The 15,251-nt window shown below is 41.3% G+C and overlaps 1 protein-coding gene across 1 annotated transcript in view; it reads left to right on the top strand.

The window, feature by feature from the left end:
- The window catches only part of RGCC (regulator of cell cycle), a 30,526-nt gene extending 16,029 nt beyond the window's left edge, over nt 1-14,497 (top strand). The window contains exons 3-5 of the mRNA XM_039523566.1: nt 7,757-7,870; nt 12,221-12,283; nt 14,097-14,497. Of these exons, the coding sequence (XP_039379500.1) occupies nt 7,757-7,870; nt 12,221-12,283; nt 14,097-14,104 (185 nt within the window). The 3' untranslated portion in view covers nt 14,105-14,497. The remainder of the gene's footprint in view (nt 1-7,756; nt 7,871-12,220; nt 12,284-14,096) is intronic.
- The last annotated feature ends 754 nt before the right edge of the window (nt 14,498-15,251 follow it).

Below are 15,251 nucleotides of genomic sequence, written 5' to 3'. Positions count from 1 at the left end.
TTTAGAAAAGAGTCACAAGAATGATTAAAGGAATTAGAAAATATGCCTGATAGGAACTCAGTGTATTTAGCTTAACAAAGAGAAGGTTAGGGAGTGACTTGATTATAGTCTAAAGCATCTACATGGGGAACAAATATGTCATAATGGACTCTTCAGTCTAGCAGAGAAAGGTAAAACACAGTCCAATGCTTGGAAGGTGAAGCTAGACGTATTCAGACCGGAAATAACAGTGAAAGTAACTGACCATTGGAACAATTTACCAAGGGTTGTGGTGGATTCTCCATCACTGACAATTTGTAAATCAAAATTGGATGTTTTTCTCAAAGATATGCTCTAGGAATTATTTTAGGGAAGTTGTTATACAGGAGGTAAGACTAGATTGATCACAATGGTTCCTTCTAATCTTGGAATCTGAATCAATACTAACAATGCTTTGCCTAAAATGGCTAGGATGGTTTTCAAGGTAGGAGAAATGCACTCATCAGGCCAATAACTTGACTTTCCACCAGTGAATGGGCAGGTGTATTTTTACCTACTGAGAAAAATAAAACTTGAACTCTTAATGAAGAAACAAGCCATGATAGTACTTGAGATGACTGGAGGATGACAATTCCATTTTGTGGCAACTTTTGAGGTTTAAAAATTTGCTTTTGCTCTGTTTGGGAACAAAAACAAAATCTTTAAAATGTTTATGCAAAATCTCTCTCTCTCTTTGCGCTGGACCTCCAAACCCTTAAAGCTTTGTAGAAGCCAATAGAGCTCCATGAAACAGCATATTTTAGTGAAAATGTTCCAACCAGCTCTAGTTAGTAACCATTGCAGAATGGGTTGTCAGTACTTTGATTGCTTGGAAAATGGAGAGAGAAAACTACAGAATTTTTTTTATAATTTATCAGTCAAAGAGGATTGTTAAAAATTCAGATCAGTATATATTTATAAAGAAAAATAATTGTGTGAATAGCCCTAGATCAATTTACAAACTACTAAAGCTACTGCTTAATTAAAGCTTGTTTAATTTATTCAAGTTGCCTTTGCAAGTATTCAGTAAAAGGGGCATGTTATTTGATCGAGTTACCTATGAACTGAACAGAAACTTGTGAGTTGACATGCTTTTAAGCCCTGGTTTGAAATATAACATCCTCTATCATTGTGTGTGGTGCCAGGATACTACAATGAGGACTGTTTGAAATAACTCATTCAATTCAGCTGGTTCTAAAAGCTTTAAAATGGAAAATTGCTTGAAATTAGTTGTGGTATTCTTTCCAATTGTAGTGTACTGGAAGTGTTGGTATTTGGGCATTCTTCTTCACCAGTGTTTCAATGGACTAGACTCTTGGCCTCAGTGCTGTTTATTTGAGGTGCTGTGAGTTATTTGACTTTATTATAATGCCAGTGTTTATGCTGCCATAGTTAAAGTTGTCTGTATCTTCCACTGTAAATATCCTATTCATGGTGCATGTAACTTGGCTATAAAAATGTTGTTTTAGTTGAAACTTTGTCTACAGGCTGATCTCAGGAGGAAACGTAATGTTTTTAAATGTGACTTACAATCTATTGGGCCTTACTTGATGTACAGTACAACACCAGGAAGACTCACTTAATTAGAGGAGCGATGTCAATTGGATTTTTTTTAGATTGGATAACTTTAAAAAAGGTGTCTGATGGACCATCTTTTAAATAGTGCATTTAGAATTTTGCTTCAAGCATCTCAGAACTCTTCTCTAATCACAAATGTGACATTTCAGGTGGATTGCATTTGATTTGGAAAAGTTGGGGTGGAAGTATAGGAGTGAAGAAGTCAAACTGAGATCATAAAAGAGGGCTAGAGATAAGCAACTATCCCTAGTCTTTTGAATGGGGAAGCCCCGAAAATGACTTTCATGCTGGTAAGCTGCATTCCCACTTAACATATGTTGTTTGAATGTTGCTGTCTGGAGAGAACTGTGGTGAGTCTGTTGCACTGCATTGCTGGACAAGCCTATGGAGTTGGTAGGAGGCCTTGTCTACCTTGAATAGGAACTGAGGTGGCAGCTGTGAGACACCAGGAATATGTAGCTAGTGGAAGAGGAGCAAGCAAATATGCTGGGAGCCCTCCATGTGTTTTCTCTGCATGTACTTCAACAAAGGAGGGAGTTAAAACTACCATGAGAGGAGCAAGCAGACAGAACCAGCATGAAATTTAGGCCTGGTCTGCACCTAAAACTTAGATTGACTTAGCTACATTGTTCAGGGCTTTGAAAAATTTTGTGCCCTGTGTGACATAGCTAGGTTGGCCTGACTTCCACCATGGATGCAGATAAGTCAACAGAAGAATTCTTCATAGGGTCGTCGGCCTCTACCTCTCAAGGAGGTGGATTTACTACAGTGACATAAAACCCCCTTCTGTTGCTTTAGCAAGTGTCTATGCTACAGTAGTGTAGCTGCAGCAGTGGCACTGTAGTGCAGTCATGCCCAGGGAAACACCAAAAAACAAGCACAACTAAACCATCTGTAGGCATCCCACTTAAGCAGAATCACTATCTGCACTGAGCAGCAGCCATTGCCCTAAAGCATAATGAGGTTTAAATTTGTCTCCTGGGAGATGTCCTAATTAAATGAAGTGCATTACTGAATTCAGATTAAAATGTTAGTTTTGTAGAACTACATTTTTCAGGTTGTTGGCTCCTAATGTGGGAGCTGGCAGCTCTTGGTATCTTCAACACAATAACAACTCTTCCATTCACTGGAACTGTGACTAATACTTTTCAAGAACTGGGTGTCATGGGGCCATTATTATGAAAAGAGGCACAGGTCCCCTGGCCTCAGAGAAGTCTTGATGTTTTTGAAAAAAACTAAAAGCTTTGCCCCACATCCCAAACCAAATAACATTTATATGGGGATTAGACCTATTGCTTTTCCGTAACACATTCAGTCTTTTTCCACAAGTCATAAAATAAGAGTGCAGAATATCATCTTTGGAGGAGGTATCATGGGGTTGGTATCTCAGAGCCCTGTATAAAATAACTATATAAAAAAAAATCCAAAGACGCAAGATCTAAAAAAGCAGAGGGAGCAATATCAAGAATTATAGGCAAAGGAAATGAGATGTTTATAGATGAGCTTTGAAGAAAGGTAGAGTAGATTAGGCAGAAAGAGGGAGAAGAAATTTGTCAGAGGTAGGAACAAATGACATTTCACTCCCCTATGGTGGTCAGATTGTGTGAAGTGTCAGAAGCGGCTGTTGCTAATAATAGTGGCTGATGTGCACCTCTGCTCTCAACATAATTTTGCATACTACCTTAGATTACCACACATTGTATTTATTCAGCATTGACATTGCAATTGCAGTGTTACACCCTGACCCTGCTTTTGTGGGGCGTAGTTTGCTACATGTTTTTTAATTATATTTTTAAAACAGTTCAGTCTAACATCTTTTCTGGCCATTGTGAATCAGGCAGGGCACATGAGGACTTCAAATGAAGTTGGGTAACTACTGAATTTGATGGAATTACACAAGGGATGAATTTGGTACACTAACATTTCTCTCTCCCGTGCTTATTCTGGACTGTGTCTGATGCTTCTTCCAGAAATTATTTGTCTGAGAGCGCAGACATTTACCATATGTGTAGTTTGACATCTATATTTAAGGAGGGGAAGCTACAGTCAGGCCAACGGGGACGCCTGTGTGTGTGTGGCAAATTCCGTGCCTGCCTACAGGGGTGCCATTTCAGATTTTTTTTGGGGGGTGGAGAGTGTCAACTTTAACTGTAATTCCAGGGGCTACTTAAGCAACTGAAGACTCTTGTTTTTTGGCAGATAATAACTTAAAAATTACCTGACAGGAGCACTGTATCTAATTCCTATATCAAGAAAGAAAATTAAATAAATATTAGACCCACTCAGCTCTAATCTGTTCTGACCAGTGTTCCCTCTTATTTTTTACATCCATGTGCGGAATGGTATTTTTGTTATGTACACCAATATGGAGGTGCACTTTCATATCGGTGCACATAACAAAATTCATGTGGTGGGGGTGGGGCCGAGGGGTTCGGAGTGTGGGAGGGGGCTCAGGGCTGGGGCAGAGGGCTCCAGGATGAGGGCTATGGGGTGGGGTTGGGCTGGGGATGAGGTGTTTGGGGTGCAGGAGGGGGCACAAGGTTGGGGGTAGAGGGTGAGGGCTCTGGGGTGGGGCCTGGGATGAGGGATTCTGGGTGTGGGAGGGAGTTTAGGGCTGGGGCAGAGGGCTAGGGTGCAGTGGGGCCTGGGCTCTGGGGTGCGGCTGGGGATGAGGGTTTGAGGTGCAGGCTGCTCTGGGGCTGTGGTGGGGAGAGAGAACTCCCCCCAGCCCTCTCCCCGGGCTGCGGCAGCTCCGATGGTGCTGGGCTGGGCTGAGGGAGGGGCTCCTCTCTGCCAGCTGTGGCAGGTCCATGCTGGGGCCGGCGGGGAGAGATGCCGGTTCTGACATCTCATGGCAAGTCACTTAGGGGACACTGGTTAGATTTAAAACTTTAGTAAGAGTATCTGAGTAAGAATATAAATTAAAGTCAGAAGGGACCATCATGGTCATCTAGTCTGACCTTCTGCACATTGCAGGCCACAGAACCTCATCCACTCACTCCTGTAATAGAACTGTAGCCTCTGTCTGAGTTACTGAAGTCCTCAAATCATGGTTTAAAGCAGGGGTTGGCAACCTTTGGCACGCGGCCATCAGGGTAATCCGCTGGCGGGCTAGCAGACATTTTGTTTACGTTGACTGTCCACAGGCACGGCCCCCCGCAGCTTCCAGTGGCTGCGGTTTGCTGTTCCTGGCCAACGGGAGCTGCAGGAAGCAGTGCAGGCTGCAGGGACCTGGTTTAAAGACTTCAAGTTACAGAGAATTCACCATTTATGTTAGTTTAAATGTGCAAGTGACCCATGCCCCGTGCTTCAGAGGAAGGTGAAAAAAACCCGAAGGTCTCTGCCAATCTGACCTGGGGAAAAATTCCTTCCTGACCACAGATATGGTGATCAGTCAGACCCTGAGCATGTGGGCAAAACCCACCAGGCAGATACCTGGGAAAGAATTCTCTGTAGTAACTCAGAGCCCTCCACATCTCGTGTCCCTTCTCCAGCTGTTGGGGATTTTTGTTACAGGCAGCCACTGATGGGCCACACGCCACTGTAGGCAGTCCTGTCATACCATCCACTCCAGAAACTTATCAAGCTCAGTCTTGAAGCTAGATAGGTTTTTTGCCCCAACTGCTCCCCTTGGGAGGCTGCTCCAGAAATTCACTCCTCTGATGGTTAGAAACCTTCATCTAATTTCAAGCCTAAACTTGTTGATGACCAGTTCATATCCATTTGTTCTGGGGTCCACATTGGTGCTTAATTTAAATAACTCCTCTCCCTCCCTCCTATTTATCCCTCTGATGTATTTATAGGGAGGAATCATATCTCCTCATAGCCTTCTTTTGGTTAGGCTAAAGAAGTCAAGCTCTTTGAGTCTCTGCTCATAAGGTAGGTTTTCCATTCCTCAGATCATCCTAGTAACCCTTCTCTGCACCTGTTCCAGTTTGAATTAATCTTTCGTAAACATGGGAGACCAGAATTGCACACTGTATTCCATATGAGGTCTCACCAGTGCTCTGTATAATGGTAGTAACACTCTTTCTACTGGAAATACCTTGCCTGAAGCACACCTGGATCGCATTAGCCTTTTTCAAGGCTGCATCACATTGATGGTTCATATTCATCCTGTGATCAACCAACACACCCAGGTCTTTCTCCTCCTCTGTCACTTCCAACTGATAAGTCCCCAGCTTATAGCAACATTTTTTTTGTTAATCCCTAAGTGCATGACCTTTCACTTTGTACTACTAAATATCATCCCATTTCTATTACTCCAGTTTATAATGTCATCCAGATCTTCTTGTATGATATTTCAATCCTCCTCCGTATTGGCAATACCTCACAACTTTGAGTCATCTGGAAATTTTATTACCACACTCCCACTTTTTGTGCAAGGTCAATAATAAAAAATGTTAAATAAGATTGATCCCAAGACTGATCCCTGAGGAACTCCACTAGTAACCTCCTTCTAGCCTGATAGTTCATCTTTCAGTATGACCTGTTGTAGTCTCCTTTTCAACCAGTTCCTGTTCACCTTTCAGTGCTCATATTAATCCCCATCTTCTCCAGTTTAACTAATAATTTCTCATGTGTAACTGTATCAGGTGTCTTTCTGACATCCAGGAAGATTAGATCTACTGCATTTCTTTTGTCTAAAAAATCAGTTATCTTCTCAAAGAAAGATATTAGTAACTTTGTTACTACTTCCTGAATACAACAATTGAAACAACTGTAGAATCATAGAATATGAGGGTTGGAAGGAACCTCAGGAGGTCATCTAGTCCAACTCCCTGCTCAAAGCAGGACCAATCCCCAACTAAATCATCCCAGCCAGGGCTTTGTCAAGCCTGACCTTAAAAACCTCTAACAAAGGAGATTCCACCACCTCCCTAGGTAACCTATTCCAGTGCTTCACCAACCTCCTAGTGAAAAAGTTTTTCCTAATATCCAACCTAAACCACCCCCACTGCAACTTGAGATTACTCCTTGTTCTGTCACCTGGTACCACTGAGAACAGTCTAGATCCATCCACTTTGGAACCCCCTTTCAGGTAGTTGAAAGCAGCTATCAAATCCCCCCTCATTCTTCTCTTTTGCAGACTAAATAATCCCAGTTCCCTCAGCCTCTCCTCATAAATTATGTGCTCCAGCCCTCTAATCATTTTTGTTGCCCTCCGCTAGACTCTTTCCAATTTTTCCACATCCTTCTTGTAGTGTGGGACCCAAAACTGGACACAGTACTCCAGATGAGGCCTCACCAATGTCTAATAGAGGGGAATGATCACGTCTCTCGAGCTGCTGGCAATGCTCCTACTTATACAACCCAAAATGCCGTTAGCCTTCTTGGCAACAAGGGCACATTGTTGTCTCATATGCAGCTTCTCATCCCTTTTCTGTAAGAACTGTTTCCCTGTAACCCCTTTTCTGCAGAACTGCTGCCTAGCCACTTGGTCCCTAGTCTGTAGCAGTGCATAGGATTCTTCCGTCCTAAGTGCAGGACTCTGCACTTGTCCTTGTTGAACCTCATCAGATTTCTTTTGGTCCAATCCTCTAATTTGTCTAGGTCCCTCTGTATCTTATCCCTACCCTCCAGTGTATCTACCGCTCCTTCCAGTTTAGTGTCATCTGCAAACTTGCTGAGGGTGCAGTCCACGCCATCCTCCCAGATCATGAATGAAGATATTGAACAAAACTGGCCTCAGGACTGACCCTTGATACTGGCTGCCAACTAGACATGGAGCCATTGATCACTACCCATTAAGCCCGATGATCTAGCCAGTTTTCTGTCCACCTATAATTACTTTCTATCATTTAGGCTACTTACTTTTTGCACTTCACCAAAAACTTGGAACAGATCATTTAACTTTAGGAAACATCCCAACAGCCCATTCTTATCGTAATCACCTGTTAATCAGTCCGTTTATAAACAAAATTCTGACTCCCTGCCTCAGGGGCACAAGCTGGGAGCAACACATCTCCTTTCTCCTCTGCTGAACTCATTGCATTGTACACTATGGCTGCCAGCCTGAGGCTTGCAATTTGGGGGAAGGGACAATGCCCCCCGAAACTCCACCTTTGATGTTTACATTGGTTTTTTTTTGTTTTGTTACTGTTATAAACTTGCCATAGGCATTGGTCTTAATTTCTAATACTTAGGATTTGTCTTACAGGTGCAGATTCACTCTACAGAAACAGTTTTAGCTTCAGTGATGAAAAACTTAACTCTCCAACAATGTCAATTCCAACTCCTACTTTACCATCTCCATCAATAACTCCTTGTAAAGGTAAATCTCATAGTAACTTTAAGTGTTTAAGTTTCTTCTGAACTCTGAGTGGTGCAGACTCATCTCTGTAAAATGTTAATCTACTGATATTTAAGATGTGAACAAGCTCCTGAGTGCTAGTATTAAGACTACTTCAAACATAAGTCCTACTAGTATCTGTGCTAAACACAATGGCACATTAGGTGCAATGTCTGCAATAACCAGTGGTTCACAGGTGGGCCTGCCAACTCTATTAGCTATGAATCTACAGCATTAAAGGAAACATTAGTTTTTGGCTGATCTACGATTGTGATGTGTTGTACTAAATACTTCCTTGAATGGGTTTATTTTCACTGTAGAGTTAACTCATGTTACAACTTGAATGTTCACAAAATGCTTAACTTGAGTGCAGGGGTGCTTTTAATGTGAGTTGTCTGGCCTGTCATGGCAGATGTGCTAACTCAAGTTGTAGCCTAACTTGTCAGCTGCTGACACAATCACTCTTTGCAGTGTCACTGCTCTCACTTGACCTAGGCTAACTTGAGAGGCCTTAACTTGAGCTACCTTACGTCTTTTCTGAAGAGTGATGTCTGCACTGCAGCTGGGAGTATGCTTCTCAGTGGGGATAGGCAGACCTGTGTTAGCGCTGCTTGTGCTAGCATGCTAACAATAGCAGAGTGGCCAAAGTGGTCCAGCTAGTTGCTTGGGCTGGCCAACTGAGTTACATACCCAGGGGGCTGGGTGGGTTTTTACTCAAGGGGCTAGCCTGAGCCATGCCGCCATGGTCACGCTGCTATTTTAAGGCAGCAGAGTGAGCAGAGCTAGCATGGATCAATCTGCCCATGCTGGGAAGCACATTCTTAACTGCAGGGTAGACATACTCTAAGCCAATGAAAAGAACAGTAATATATTCATGCTACACAGAGCTTTCACATACAGTAGCACCTCAGAGTTACGAACTGTCTGGTCAACCACACACCTCATTTGGATCCGGAAGTATGCAATCAGGCAGCAGAGAACCTGCCCCCCCCCTCAAAAAAAAAAAAAGAAAAGAAAAGAGAGAAAAAACAAATACTGTACAGTACGGTGTTAAATGTAAACTACTAATAAATAAAGGCGAAGTTTAAAAAAAGATTTGATAAGGTAAAGAACTGTTTCTGTGCTCATTTCATTTAAATTAAGATGGTTAAAAGCAGCATTTTTCTTCTGCATAGTAAAGTTTCAAAGCTATATTAAGTCAATGTTCAGTTGTAAACTTTTGAAAGAACAACCGTAATGTTTTGTTCAGAGTTACATACAACCTCCATTCCCAAGGTGTTCGTAAGTCTGAGGTTCTACTGTACATGCTAAAGTATTTTGCCCACCTTCATTTATATTATCTGCCTGTATGGAGACCTACTGTCACATTCTGGGGTGCAATCCAGACCAGTGGGGGTTGTCACCACCTGCCCCACAACCTTGGGTGCCTCACAATGCTCTGCTGTTGAAGCTCCCCACTGGGCTGCTCACAAACAATCTGCCAGCATGCAAGTCACACCCTGAGTGTTTGCATACAGCTACAGACCTGGTCCAGCAGCTCTGATCCAAGTAGCCTGCCAGTCACACTCTGGCTTCCACAAGCCTTGGTTACTACTTGCATCCCCAATACACTCCCAGACCTGAATTTTCCCAGACACCTGTGATCTGCACTGTCCAAACCTCTCCTGGACAGTTCAGATATTAAAGGTCTGTTGCCCCTGTAAAGGGTCAGTATTCAAGTTTACTGCTTTAACTGGAGTTACCAAACAGTTCATCTTAAACACAACATTGGATTAGTTTAGATTAACCATAAAACAAGTTCATTTAACTACAAAGAGAGGTTTTAAGTGAGTACAAATATATGGTATTAAATTCAGAAATGGTTACAAGAGAAATAAAGATAAAATGCTATCTAGTAGCTAAAACATAACAAGCTAGACTTGGTTTAAGGTAAAATCCTTATCACAGGTTCCAAGTGACATGGTTGAGCAACTTCTCAGGTCAGGCTCTCCCCACAAAGTCTTAGGTGAAAGAGAGAGTCTGGGGTGTTTTTGCCCCTGACTTTTATAGTCCAGTCATCCTTTGAAATGCAAATTTCTGAGGATTACTCATAGATAAAGTTCATTCCAGCTGTGAGGAAGCAGACATGGAGTCTCATGGTGAAAGAAGTTCCATGCTGTTGTTTGCTAAAATGCAAATTATTAACAGATTGATCTGTTCCTGCTTCCCTTCATTTGCGAAAGAATAGCCACTTGACAGGTGATTGCCAATCAACTTTGGTGACACCTGGCTAGAGGTGTCAGCTTGTCCTTTATATTTGAGAAACCAGTTTACTCATTTCCCTGACTGTCTGGTAAACACACTGTAATTATTATTTCAGTTTATGTTCATAACTCTTAATACACATTTCATACACACATTACACAAGAATATAAATGATCAGTGTGTTTTTAGTTTTTAAGTGATACAGTAACTCCTCACTTAGTCGTCCCAGTTAACGTTGTTTCGGTTGTTTCGTTGTTACGTTGCTGATCAATTAGGGAACATGCTTGTTTAAAGTTGTGCAATGCTCCCTTCTAATGTCATTTGGCAGCTGCCTGCTTTGTCCACTGCTTGCAGGAAGAGCAGCCCATTGCAGCTAGCTGGTGGGGGCTTGGAACCAGGGTGGACCGGCAGCCCCCCTATCAGCTCCCCTAAGTTCCCTGTGCTGCAGCCACCCAGCAGGCTAGCAGTTGCAGCTGTCCCTCCCCCAACTGTCATGTGCTGCTCCAGCCCTCTGCCTTGGAGCTGCTCCCAGAGACTCCTGCTTGCTGTGCAGGGGGGCAAGGGAGGGGGCTAATGTCAGGGTGTACCCCTCCCTCTGCTCCTGCACCCCACTTACCCCTTCTCCATATAGAGCAGGGAGGGGACACAGATGGAGAGAGATGAAGAGAGACAGAGCGCTTGGGGCAGCAGCTGCTGTCTCAACTTCCTGATCCACTTAAAAAGACAATGCGCTTAAGAGTGGGTCAGCTTACTTAAAGGGGCAGTGTGCATCTCTCTCTCTCTCTCTCTCTCTCTCTCAAATGCAAGGTGTGTGTCTGTCTGCTATGCTGTCTCCCCTCCCTCATGTTCGTGCTGCCTTGTGTGAAAGGCTACATTTAACAACAATGTGTTAACCCTTGAGGGCTCAGCCGAGTGCTAGTTCACCATTTAGCAGCAAGGCATTCCCTGGGAAATATCTCGCCCTCTAACTTCACCACCTCAACCAAGCTTCACAATCATCATAGCTGTGAACAGTATTAAATGGTTTTTTTGTCTGGTGAAAAAATTCCCTGGAACCTAACCCCCCCATTTACATTAATTCTTATGGGGAAATTGGATTTGCTTAACATCATTTCGCTTAAAGTCACATTTTTCAGGAACATAACTACAATGTTAAGTGAGGAGTTACTGTACCTCACAAGGCATATTTTGTAGAAAGATTAATTCAACAGTGTGTAGGGTGTGAATACAGAGGTGCTCAGGGTCACACCTACCCATATGTGAACACACATGCTGACATGCTGTATATTTAATTTAAATTCCTTACATAAACTAAGCTAAGGCAATATTAAAGCTGTGCAGTTGAGCACCCATTTCAGGGAATGTGGAGGGATTTACTTAAGAGGAAAAATAAAAAGCTACATATGTACAGTTTGATTAAGCCATCTAAGGGGAGGTGGGGACATAAGCTTACAAATACCAGAAGGCTGTAAATAACAAAGAGAAGAATTAACAATTTAACTTGGTGGTAGGGGGTAATAATGAGAAGTAATGGCATCCAAATAAGCTGGCAGCAGAGACTCAGCAAAGAATTAGACTGACTATCCGGAAGCTGTTTCTGAGAGCAAGGTTTATTTGATTGTGGAATAGTCTCTAGAAGGAAGTGATAGAAGCCACTTGCAATATTAAAAAACTGGATTGGACAGAATACTAGAATTTATACATAAATAACAGTTCTTCACTAGCAAGCAGTGGACATCTAACAGTGATGGAAAAAGCTTAACTTCTAATTTTTAAGGAAACAAAATGAGTTTTGCTCTAATGTCGTCCTGTGAATAATTCCCTAAAATAAAGGAATCAAAATTTTAGGCCAGATATCAGGACAGTCTTTTCTCAGAAGCATTTGGACATTGCAGTAGGACTATTAAAGGAAGAGGTCAAGGAATCCTCTCTGAAGATAATCAAGAAGAGATTAGATACTACTGGGAATAATGTTGGGCGTTGTCCTTCAAAATTCAGGTGCTTTGTAATGGCCTTTATTTGCCTCAGTGGCAGAGACTTACATTTTTCACTTATAAATAGTGCTGACCTTACTCTCTTATTTTGCAGCAAAGCTTGGAGACACAAAAGAACTAGAAGACTTTATTGCTGATCTTGACAGGACATTAGCAAGTAAGTAGATTCACTGTGTGTGGTACCTTAAAAATGATGGAAGTCAAAGTATTTACAATACAAAATAGCAGAGATGGGGTTGGCGGGTAGAAACAGTATTTTTACATAAAATATTAGAGTTCTTTTTGTGTCTTTTGTTGTGGGAGAAGTAATGGGGTAGAACATGGGGACAGATCTGCCTTTGTCCATGTATTTGTACTTTTAGGTCTCCTTAGTCTGCTTTTCCTGTCTGATAGTGTGATCATACACTACATAGACGCTCTCATTTATCCCCTCCCCTCCCTCCTTGTATATATTCCCACTTTTTAGCAGCCAAATTCAACTTGATTTGGACTAACACTTTCTTACATATAGCATTTTTTGGAACATAACACAAACCATATATCATGAAGTTGCTTTGACAGTGCACCTATTATGCAAGCGAGAGTTCTTCAAAACTTATTCAACACAGTGAAAAAACAGGCATGTGTTTCATAGTCCTGTAAGTCTAAATAACTAGCCAGTAACTATGAGTGACTGGTATAAATGTAAATATTAGACTGCTATCATTGTCTTTACAAAATGATTATGGAAAGGAAGTCCATACCTTATATTTTAAATTAAAAAAAATAAAATCAGTTGATCTAGTCTCCATTAAATATAGACCAAATTTGTCACTACCTGACAATCTGTTATTCAGTTACACTATTCTTTGGCTCTTCATCAGGTTATGGAAAAACACTTCTCTTTTTAACTATTGTGTTACATCTATTCCCCTTCTCACAGTTTGCCTGTGCTGTTCATTTGGGCCACAGTCTTGTATTCCTTTGCTTGCAAACAGAGTGGTGAGCCCCCTGGGGCCTAAATAGGCAGTAAAGACAAAGAAGGAAAGATGTAACACACATTGTTTGTGTTTGTTTGTTTTTTAAATCCTTTGTTTCCCCTTCTTTGTAGTTTTTAAGCCTTAGTTGATTTGCCTTGAGTTTAACTCAAGACAACTTATTTTATGATCGTGTTACGATCTGGCTTATTTGTGTTTAGCCCTTGCTGTCTTCTCACTTGTATCTTAATTCTGGCCTAGTTTCACTTATTTTAAGTATTTTCTTATTTACCATCTTTTGCAAAGGATCCACTCTAGAGCTATGCATTCTTTACCAGTGAGATTAAATTGATTAATCTGTAGACCCTTTTCAGAAGGGCAGAGAGTCAAGAAATTTGGTATTCAAGGAAGACCGAAACCCAAAAAGGAGAGTCTGATACAACCTTTTCTTTGGGTTTTTGCTGCTAGGGCTTTCACAGCTGTATTGCGGGTGATTTTCTTGGGCTGCCTGTTTCATACTGACTTCATTAGATTATCTATTTCCTAATGCAGGGCAAGTTGAGAGGGTGAATGCCCCCTGCTGCTGCTATATAGTGTGTTGTAATAAGCCAATGGTCCATGGTTTTTCAACCCTGTCTTATTCATTCACCTCTACTTTCACATGCCAACTTTATCTTTAACTCTGTAATGCAGTGAAAAAGGCCAACTTCAGTCTTGTATTACTATCACATATTTTGAGTTCTACTATATAGTTGGGGTTATGCAACAACCTACACTTACTTGTGCAAATGCCTTTGGATACCTAAGACACATATTAGAACAGTGATTTTCTTAAACCTTTACAACTTTACAATCTTTAGAACTTTTTGGCTTATATATATTGGCTTTCTCCCCTTTCACATCAGTTAAACAGCAGACAGTTTAAGAAACGGGACATCAAATATGACATTTTGTCAGTGAAATGTCATCTTGTTAAGTGTAGCATTTGGGATCTCTCATCTTTCATGTTTACAGGTATGTGAAGCAAAGGGATTTTTGGCATCATCCCTGTCTACAGATAATTCCTCGAAAGATGCAATGAAGACCTAATGCTATGGATCACTGAAAGCTGCTGCCATGTCTGACCACTGTCAACTTTTCTATCCAGCATATTCATCTTCTGAACATAACAGTAGTCACCTTCTCTAAGCATTTAACTGATGTCATCAGTTTTGTCACTTTGCAGCAGGCTGGATCAGATAACTTAAATGTGCTGATACTATATTTTTTCTTTAAAATATAGCTTAAAAGCAATTTTAAATTAAAATTTATGAAAATATATTTGTAATTTTATATAGTTGGAAACTTTAATGCTTGTAATATATTTTTGTATACAAATAAAACCTGAACTGAAGTCTAGCTGTCTAAAATCTCTGTGGGTTTAAGAAGATTGAAACTTAATAAATTTAAACTCATCTCAGTTCCTGAGAGTATGCATCAGATTTTAAAATGTCTGATAACTTATTTCATGATAGGCAAAATAACAAAATGCAGGTTTTATGCAAAACTTTACATTTTTCTCAGATAAAGGGCCAAAGTTGGTTAAATGTGAGTATTGCATGTTAAATGCCTAAGGAATAGAATCAATTGAGCCAAATGCTGATCTCACACTAGAATAAGTCTGGTATAATTCTACGGACTTCAATACCCCTTAGGGTGGGTGGGTGTGTGTGTGTGTGTGTGTAAGAGCTTTCAAGCCCTATCTAAGAGACCCCCTTAATGAACTTCCAAGCTTTGGTGGTGTCATTTAAATGTTAATATTATTGAATGCACCACTCTAAATCAAACACTGATTGGGAGCCTCAGCCAACACACTTAGGCCGAGATATTTAAAGGTGCTTAGGCCTTGCAATGCTGAGCGGAGCAATGCCTAAGTGTCAATCCCATTGACTTTCAGTAAGATTTAGGCTACTATATACCCAAGTCATTTTCAAAGTGTGACCTACCTGTAAGTCACTTATGGTCATATCTACACAGGTATTTAGGTAACTGCCTTTTTGGGTGCCTGTGCCTGCCACTGCCTGTAGTAGGCACCTTAATTTTTTGCTTGTCAGCATTCGCAAAGCCACCTAAGCATTGATGCCACCCCACAGCTAGTGAGCCCTTACTGAAGAAGAGGCCCAAAGTAGG

This window comes from Mauremys reevesii, linkage group 1, assembly GCF_016161935.1.
Source record: "Mauremys reevesii isolate NIE-2019 linkage group 1, ASM1616193v1, whole genome shotgun sequence".
NCBI classification, from domain to species: Eukaryota; Metazoa; Chordata; order Testudines; family Geoemydidae; genus Mauremys; species Mauremys reevesii.
The sequence above is the reverse complement of the archived record's forward strand: the minus strand, read 5'-3'. Positions and strand labels throughout refer to the sequence as shown.